The sequence below is a fragment of the Alosa pseudoharengus genome, unplaced genomic scaffold (genome assembly GCF_046254945.1).
Source record: "Alosa pseudoharengus isolate Yale_2024_CS ecotype anadromous, Long Island Sound unplaced genomic scaffold, YU_APseudo_1.1 YU_APseudo_1.1_scf_9, whole genome shotgun sequence".
Lineage (NCBI taxonomy): Eukaryota > Metazoa > Chordata > Actinopteri > Clupeiformes > Clupeidae > Alosa > Alosa pseudoharengus.
Genome location: NW_027468881.1, coordinates 34479009 through 34489008, shown reverse-complemented (window position 1 = coordinate 34489008; position 10000 = coordinate 34479009). Strand labels below are relative to the sequence as shown.

The window sequence follows — 10000 nt, the reverse complement described above, 5'->3', positions numbered from 1 at the left end:
CAGGCTGACCACACTTAAACGTGTTAATCCCGAGTTCACAACCCACCACGGAATTCACCATCATCTCACAATTGCTTCCAGCCTAGGACTAATCGTTAAACTTGTGTTCCGTGTTTAGCAGTTTTTTAATTTAGCCACAGTAACTCTTTTGTTTAAGGGAATTGTTCAACATGATTGGGGATGACAAAGGTTGTATAATCATTGCATTTAGCAATATTGCTAGCATTGTAAGTCTATTATATCAAAGTTTGTTGCTTGTGTAATTAGCACTGATCGTAGCCATTCAACCTATAGCTGACATGCTAAGTGAAGACCTTGGTTTATCTGAGAGGATCTGAGAGGATCTTCAGTGATCCGGGGACGACTTACTTGAGAGTGTAAAGGTCACCAGACTAAGAACTGGCAGGATTAGTCGGACTCACCCTATATGGTTGGTCCTCAGTGATATCTCCAGCTCCCTCAGGACCTTGGTGGATTCCTGAACCCGCCTGCGGAATTTCTGAGGCGAAAGGCGAGGGCATTAATAAGGCAGATGTTTATCAATGATTTGTTGGTAAGATTCAAGAGAAAGACGCAATGAAATAAGCCATAATACTCCACCAGTTATTTTATAACATGAGCCAGCCCTAGTCTGACTACAGTGGCAGATGGTTCATAGACAATGGAAAATAACAGCAAGAGATCTGATCATTCAAGGGCAACGTTTTAGTTAGATTTGTGTTTGCCTGTGTATGTGGTAGGAATATCAATCATGGCTGCCCTGAAATGGGATAGTGCGCCGCGCTGTGCTGATGAAAACCAGCTGGCCTGCCGGCCGCTCACCTTGCGTGTGACTCCAGGGTCTAGAAACCCCCGCAGCTTCTGGATGTATGTGTGTGGTGGGTTCTTCACCTGAAAGCGCTCCTAACACACACACAGAGAGAAATGAATGAAACAGAGAGGGGATGAGAACTAGGACACTACTGACTCACCTTTAAGCTAAAACACCTGTTTTCTAATCCCCAATAGATTTGAACTCAAGCAATAAAGTTAAGTTACCCATCCCAGCCATTCCCACCATTCCAAAATGTCAACGAAACACTTACCTTTGCTAAGTATCTTTGTCACCTACAGTGTTTCCCATACATTAACTTATTTGTGGCGGCCCACCACAATATCAACATTGACCCCCACACATGATTTTCCATGTTGTACTATTTAAATTGGATGGAATTCTTTCATTGTAGAGCTATGTGCACCTTTGCACAGACTCTCCTTGTGTCTCTCTGTCGCACCTACATGCATGTTTAAAGAAAACATTAACAATCCTGCAAAGCATAGAAGACGACTAGCTAAATTGTGCTTAAATCTGGTTAGCATCATAACCCCGCTGCACTAATTTGTTAAAAACTTTTGCATCCAAGTTAATTCTGCAAACCTACCACCATAAATAGAATTACATTCTGTGGGAAACACTGACCTATGATACATATCATTGCTATTTGACTCATTGACTGTCATGGGGTGTGCTTACTTGGTCACAGATGAGATCCCACTTCTTCTCATTGTCGTACTGTCTCAGGAGCCGTGCTTTGTCGGGAGGTAAGTTCATAGAATTCTGTAGAGGAGGACGAGACGGGGAGAGAGGAGAGATCACACACAGCTCATTAGTGGCCCTCACATGCTGTCTCTGAACATGACTGTTTCCATGACCTTGCACTTTGTGTTGAAAAAAAAAAGAAGTAGAGGAACACATCAAGCACTCAGCGGGGTCAACATAGCCTCTCCCGAAACATCGGGCAGCAGCCTATGACCTCACTTCCTGTGTTGATTTTTCGCATCCTGCCGCATGAGCTCATCTTTTTCGCATACGCTAGGCTCTCCCCTACCACAGCACTGCTCAACCGGCTTGCAACTACGCACACAGTAGCCTGTTATCTACAGAAGATAAAAAAGAACACTTCATCCTCAACAAGCAGAAGAATCTAAAACAAACTCTTCATTTATCAACAAAGATAGGATTCACTCAGCAGTTCACAAATACCAGACAAAAGTATGTCACCTGACAGTGGGTGGTACGGCGTATGTGTGCATGATGTCATCTGATGCAACATGAGCAAGGAGTGCTGGACTCTATTGTTACACACACTTGACCCCTATGAGGCCAACAAAAACAGCCCCCTATGTTGTTGGCAGGGCAGACTGACAGGCAGGCTATTCCGCCCTCAGATCTGTCCAGGGTCTCACGCGGGGGACGTGTGAAGGAGCGCCCGCCCGCATCATCGCGCCCAGCCGCCACTGCCCCACCCGTACTCACCACTGACTCCCTGTCTGTCAGCCCTGCAGTCACCCCACTGCTATAACTCAGCCTGTTTTAGACACACACACACGCTCACACACACTCACACACAGTACACACACACACGCTCACACACACACACACACAATACACATGCATACATATACACACACAGACACACACACACACACAGTATAAATATACACATACACACACACAGTGTGCATACATACATACACACACACGCTCACACACACATACACACACACAGTACACATGCATACACATACACATACACTCACACACACACAGTATGCATACATATACACATACAGTACACACACACAGTATGCATACATACACACACACACACACACACACACACACACACACACACAGACACACACAGTATGCATACATACACACCACACACACATACACAGACAAGACAACTGGTATTTAAGAGACTATAACTGAGACAGCTCCAGCTCTGGCTATGGGGAATTTCTTGTAGACTGTTCCACTGGAAGTAGCCTATAGCATTCCAGCAGTACTTACTCAGGGATTTGTGGGATGGAACCATTGTGCGTGCGTGCGTGTGTGTGTGTGTGTGTGTGTGTGTGTGTAAGAGAGAGAGTATTTCTTGCTCATTTTCCACTGTTAAATCATTAAATTTTTCAAAATGTGCATATTATTCATATTCACGGCAAGATCTTTGGGAAAGCTGGATATGTGTATGTCTGTGTGACTATGTTTCCGTGTCTGTCTGTGTTTGTGTGTGTGTGTGTGTGTCTGTCTGTGTTTGTGTCTGTGTTTGTGTGTGTGTCTGTCTGTCTGTGTTTGTGTGTGTGTGTCTGTGTCTGTCTGTCTGTCTGTGTGTGTGTGTGTGTGTGTGTGTGTGTGTGTGTGTGTGTCTGTCTGTCTGTCTGTGTTTGTGTTTGTGTGTGTGTGTGTGTGTGTGCGTGTGTATGTGTGTGTGTGTCTGTCCGTCTGTCTGTGTTTATGTGTGTGAGAGAGGTGCAGCGTGACATACAGTACACGTTGAGCACAACTGTGGCCCAAAACGCTGATTAATGTCCATAGTAACTCCATAGTAACTTCCCAGGTATCTGGTCAGTGTTAAGAAGATTTCCTACTTTCCGTGATGATAACAGCTCGGCCCAGACTGTAAGGAGATGACTGGCCAAAACAACCATAGTGTTTGAGAACCCCAGTGTCAGCCAGCATTGGCTCGTGTAATTATCAATGTTTGTAATGTCTGCAGATAGACACATCAAAACTTTCACCCCAAAATGAAACCGTCTCAAAGAGGCCCTTGAGATGGGAGTTTGGCCCGAGCCTTTCTCTGGAGCCCTGAGGAACTGTTACATTACGGCAGTCTGACAAGATACTGCTTCCAAAACCCACAAAGCAAATGAGAGAGAGAATGAGGGTTAGAAGGAGAGAGATAGAGAGAGAGTAAAGAGGGGGGGAGTAAAGGAGGAGAGAGGGACACCATGCATTCCAGATGTCCAGAATTACAGGAGGAATGTGTCTTGTTTATAATGGTTACAAATTGGTTATAAATCCGCTCATTCCCCCTTTCACTCTTCAGAACTGTTCTACTCCTCTCTTTCTTTTCTCACCCTCTCTGCTGACTGACTCATTCTCTCTCTCTCTCTCTCTCTCTCTCTCTCTCTCTCTCTCTTTCTCTCTCTCTCTCTCTTCTATGAACCAAATATTTCACCCCCAGTTTCTTTTGACTCCATACAGTAATGCAGGTAGCCAGATCAGACTCTCTCTCTCTCTCTCCCTCTCTCTCTCTCTCTCTCTCACTCTCTCTCACTCTCCCTCTTTGTCTGTGTCTACGTCCTCCCTCTTCATTCTGTTCCATTCCCTTATTACAGATCATATAAAACTGGGTGGGATGGCATCCCACGAGGTGAAGCAGTGGCTATGTCCCTTTTGTAAAGCCCACATCATAACTACTCTCTAGCATCATAATTTCCGCTTCTTCAGACTCAGGAAGGATGCGCTCAACTTCTCTCCAAGTGCCGACAACACAGCCAACGTGTGCATGTGCGTGTGTGTGTGTGTGTGTGTGTGTGTGTGTGTGTGTGTGTGTGTGTGTGTGTGGCGGGGAAGAGACATAAATACGCACTTCATTCGTGAGCGATAGACTGATGACTCAGACTGAGAAAATGACAGAGTTCGCATGAGAGAAGAAAAGAAAGGCAGAGGGAGGACGAGAAGAAAAGCACAGACTAAATACACATAGTCTAGACGCTGCCATGGTAACGTGGAGGAGAGCGTAAAACCCACCGGAGGACGTCGTCGTTAGCCGAGCTCCGTCGTCTCCTCGGGAGAGTCCACTCAGGGCCAAGCGAGGCCAGCCTGTGGCTGAGCAGTCAGTGATCCCGTGCGCTGATAAGAGCCGCGCTATCTGACCCAAAGATCTAACCCCGACCCCCACGGTCCACTCCCCCAGCTTTGTCCTCGTGGCCCAGTCATGTGGATTAAGGAAGGGCCTGGGGCCCGAGGCCCCGGCTCAGACGCATAAGTGCCAGATTCGCTGCTTTATAATCCAATTCTGCCGCACAGCACAGTCAGCCGCGGGGGTCTGAGCACCAGGGGCCCACTGTCCTCCCTGTGAGGACGCTATTATTAGCTAAAGCTTCAAATCAGTGGAAAGTGCCCCTAAAGTACGCAATGAAAACATTATTGGGCCTATCAATCACTGAAGGCAGTGTTTACCCCTTGGCCACGTTGGGCTTCTCGGAGAGGAAAGCTGAGGGCAAGATAGAGAATGAGGAACAGAAGGCGAACGATTCCAGAGGAACATGCTTCAAACCCATAATGTTAGCGCAACGAGGAAAAACAACAATGTTGCCAGTTCTTTTCCGCCTTAAGCTACACAAAGTTGCGAGTTGAGTGGGATTTTTTTCTAAGGGAGAGGATTCTTTGTGTCGAGCTTGGACCGAGACGAGACACGTGCAATCAGGACACAGTAGACATGCGAGCGTTGAAAAGGCTTTTTTTCCCCCCTAACCCAACAAAATGGCAACCACGACCCACATTGACATGCTCAGAAAAGCACAACCACAGGTGTTTACATGTGGTGGATGTTTTCACTCTACATAAGATCGAAAGTAGCATGGCATATCAAGACTCGCGCTAGCCTCTGTGTCCAGGCCTGTTGCTGCACAACTGCATCTGCAGGTCAACATGATTAGTCTTCACATAACCCAATTCAGCTAATCTCATTTCACTTTTTCTTAAGGCGGATTGCATCCTGTGTTTGGCCCGGCCTGTCATGATGACTTGTGCCGCATCCAATGAACGGAGCAGCTTATCAACCTATGGACACACAGTACCCCTGAGTGTGGCCAGTGAGTGCTGGAGTATTCCAATGAGCCCTTCAATCGACTTGCCGGAGAAAAAAAAAAGACTAAGGGAAAAAAACGACCCGACATCTCAATAGCTGGCACACGCTGCCCACCCGAGTGACAAAACAGGCCTCTGTTGTTTGAGTCGAGTATAGCCCGTCAAAAGAGTGACTGAGGGGGCATTGATGCAGCAAAGTGCCATTCCCATCCTCTGACATTTTGGAGTGTTTCTTTTTTTTTCACTTTCCAGTAGCAGATTCCAAACAAAGGACAGTGGGCAGGGACCGCCAGGGCTGTTTTGCTGCCTAAAACAACCCACTCGCCCAGCTACCACGGGAGGCCTGGCTTATGTCATCGTTGTTTATCCAAATGTTTAGAATTTCTTAAATGGTATTGTTAATTAGAACACAATTCAGCAGTGTTCTAGCGTAGCTCTGTCATGATTGAGTCCGGTGCCGCTGGTGAGACTGGACATGGCCAGACAGAGGGCTAACTGACATTGTTGACTTTTTCCCTCTCTGACAAACGAGACAGAGAAATGAGACAGACACAATGAGAGAGAAAGCAGAGTGAAATGAGAGAGGCCCTGTGTGATAGGCACTGTTTGAGGAGGCCTGGAAAGATGAGGAACGTAAAGGGCAAATGAGGGTGCAAGTGAAAGAGAGAGAGAGAGAGAGAGAGAGAGAGATGAGAAAGAGAGAGAGAGAGATGAGAAAGAGGGCAAGGGGAGGGAGGGAGAAGAGATGGAAAGCACATGATGGAGTGGAGACTGGTTTGCATGGTTCACCATCAGAACTGGTAACTGAGGAATGTACTGAACACAGCGAGAGAGAGATAAAAAAAGAGAGAAGAGATATAGAGAGAGAGAGAGAGAGAGAGAGAGAGAGCAGGGACTTGTCTTTCAGGGAGACACAGTAGCTAAAGTGCTTGTTGGGTGTCATGTTGCAGGAGATGAGGAGAGGGCCAGAGCCTGGGAGTCAGATCAGAGACAAGGCAGGCTCCCGGGAGAGGGCCGCTAGTCACGCACAGGCCTCTTGCAGACAACACACCCAGTCTCAGAAGATGAATGCAAATACAGGAGCTCCAGATATCCATTCACACAGAGAGAGAGAGAGAGAGAGAGAGAGAGAGAGAGAGAGAGAGAGAGAGGGAGAGAGAGAGAAACAGTGTGAAAGACAGACAAGATTTATGGGAAGGCACATGGGGAGGGGGACATACTCTGTGCTTTCTCAGCAGCTTACTTTCAAGTTGGCCACACAGTTTTCCAATTAGTTTTAGGCCGAGTTTATGAGTTGCAACAACGCCAGCAACATCCAAATAAACTGTTTAGAAAAAAAAAAAAACTCAGCAAACAGGCAGAAATGGCAACAGGAAGTTTCCCATGCTCTTATTCACAGGCCGCTGCCTATAGATAAATAATACAGTCTACAAATAATTTCACCATAGCGCCCGGCTAGTATATATTAAAGGGACTTCCCCCCCCCACCTCCCTGGCCACTGGTCTCCCTGGCCACTTTTATCCCCCACCTCCCTGGCCACCAGCTAAAACTAGGCTGCACATTCCTGGGCCTTTTTTGTTTTTGGCTGCCATTTTACAGAGGGCACCGGGAGTTCATTTTCGACGTGGCTTTTGTGAACTCATAACAACACAACAAATCCAAAACAGGGTCTCATATGAGGTATAATCCTCATAAATCTGGCTGATGTCTCTGGGGGGCAGGCCCGGATGTTGGGCAGGGTTCAGTGTAAACGACAGACACGCTGATTAACTTCATTTGGTCATCAGCCGCAAACAGGGGTTTATGACAAGGGAGCCCTAACGAAAGTTAATGACTGCGTGTCTACTGAGTAACTAGGTACTCTGTTCAACCTTGGGTCCGTTTTATGGCCTGGACAGCATACGGCAGGCCTGGTCAGCCTGGTCAGCGGTGACAATTGAAAGGGAACGAGAGAAAGAGACAGAGAGAGGGTGGGAGGGAGGGAGGGAGAGAGGGAGGGAAGGAGGGAGGGAGGGAGGGAGTGGCAAACAGGGATGGTGAGGGCAGAGGGGGTCTTGTTTTCACTCAATAGCTCGAGCATGTGGCTGTCCAGGGCTGTCCACTCAGGCCAGGAACTGACCTCCACGCGCCTCGCGTTTCAACCGCCACACCCTGTCTGGTCAGTGCTCCCACTCGAGGTGGGGCCCCAACAGACAGGACCTCAGGCCGGGGGCGCTCCGGACACCCAGGCACAATCCGCAATCTATCAGGGGCCAGCGGGTGTGGCGAAAACAGCCACCTTTGGAGAGGGCGAGAGCCACTTGTCATTAACCAAACATCCTGTTGACATGTGAAAATGCCTGAAGACGCGAGTCTGCATCTTTCAAAGCTTTCCCAATCTTTTCAAGATATTCAGAAAATGCTCTTGGCAAAGCATGACCATGATGAATTTTTATTTTGACACATTCATGGGACGCCGATAATTCTATTTTTGTTAATCAAAACACAAATCACCTGACCTTACATGTTCTCGAGTTAAGAAGTATGACCGATAAAAGAAAGAAGCTTGAACCTTCTCTGGCAAACAAAGACATATTTTCATACTACATTTTTGTTCGGCACTTCTTGGGCATGGCCTATGAGAAATGCAAACTCATACCGTCCAAAACCGGGCCCGAATCCCTGGTGCCAGAGTGCCTGGACCAAGGTCAAAATAAACGTCCTGCTCCCCCCCAAAAACAAAACCAATCCAAAACGAGACCCTTCCTGTGGCCAGGGGAAACCAAAGGCGGCCTCGCTAGAACAGTCCCAGTGCATTCTCATGGCTTTCTGTCTACGTTTCTGTCTACGTGTAAAAATCTTTTGCCCAACACACCAAACATTCCTCTGGTGTACCCAGCTCTGACGACAGCTGAAAAGATATTAAATATTCTGAGTCTAGTGTAATCTAGAGCAAACGGTCAACAAGATTTGATGTTTTGTTTCCCATGTTGCTGAACTGACACACACGTGTGAGTTTATGTTTCTGTTCTCAAATGCCTCATGATGTATAAATCTGTCCTGGACAGGTCTTGATAACAATGTATTCACAATGTGTTTAGCAAATGACAGATACAGGGCCAACATGCTGTTGAGGGAGAGACTCCTCAACAGGGACATAGACTCCTCAACAGGGACAGAGACTCCTCAACAGCAGTTCCTGAATGTGCCTGAATTCTGTAGGTTTCCTATACAGTTCCACCATGAGCGTAATTCTGCAGAACTCCACTGGGTATTTCCGGTGTATTCATAAAGGCAACTCATCTGAGAGAATGATATCATACAGTAGGAGCAGAGAGCGGTCAAGGAGTGAATCAGCTGGAGTGACCCCATCCTTGACCAACACATCAGACCAACACCATAGTGGTTTTTCACAGCTTTGGAACTTCCCAAATCATTGTTTCACTATGTCATTCTTCTCCATACTTCTTAGGAACAACAACAATGCAAGAAGACAGAACAGGAACTTGAGCTGTCATCAACCTCATGAGACCACTTCCTTGACTCCTGACCACCATCTTGACAAATGCTTTTGCTTTGTGGCTGTTGTTCCTGGAGTGTTTGCTGTGTCAGGGGAGTGAATGAGGGCTGGGTGTTGGGTGCAGGAGACAATCCATGTTTTCAGCTGGTCCTGGCACCCATTGACAGCCCCGTGGAATGGTGTGAGAAAATGTGTCCTGTTCTCTACGCCTGACACCTGATCTGTCACTCTTTACACGGCAATCCCAGCAATCACAACAGTCAATGGCGGCCATCATCTCACAGAAAAGAGAGTGAAAAACAGAGAGAAGGCGAGAGAAGGACAGAGGGATGGAGAGAGAGAGAGAGAGAGAGAGAGAGAGAATGCAGCACTGGAGTCACTGAAGCAGAGGGTCCAAGAGAAAATACTTTCAACCATAATTTCAGCGTGTTACACAGAAAAACAACCCAATTGCCAGTCCATTTTCCAACACTAAATCGAGTTCCAAGTTCCAATGGGAAGTAAATTCGCTGAGTCCATTCTTGACCGCGACAGGCCATCTTTTCTCCAGCGCGCAACAACGGAGGAGGGAGAAAGAGGACCCCTCACACCTCCCTCCTGCTGCCCCCTCGTTTACTAAAGAAACAAAAACAGGCTCCATGTGGAGCGACTCAGGAATGCGGCTCGTTCATTAACATGCTAATCTAAATCAAATGGCCCTCTCCACCTTAACTTATCTATGGGCGCTGGAGGCTCCCAGAATGTATGTTATACACACACAATGAACGACAACCGAAATTCCTACAATTGTTTGAACAAGCCATCATGAACGCACCGTGTGCTATCAGGGAGACTTGGTGAATTTCAAGAGAAAATGGAT

The 10000-nt window shown here is 47.1% G+C and overlaps 1 protein-coding gene across 5 annotated transcripts in view; it reads right to left on the bottom strand.

Moving 5' to 3' along the window:
* The window catches only part of fmnl3 (formin-like 3), a 41611-nt gene that overhangs the window by 22710 nt on the left and 8901 nt on the right, over window positions 1-10000 (bottom strand). For all 5 annotated transcript variants that reach the window (XM_076276923.1, XM_076276926.1, XM_076276927.1 and 2 more), the window contains exons 2-4: window positions 1514-1597; window positions 823-903; window positions 423-499 (exon numbers count right to left, since the gene is read on the bottom strand). In XM_076276923.1, the coding sequence (XP_076133038.1) occupies window positions 423-499; window positions 823-903; window positions 1514-1597 (242 nt within the window). The remainder of the gene's footprint in view (window positions 1-422; window positions 500-822; window positions 904-1513; window positions 1598-10000) is intronic.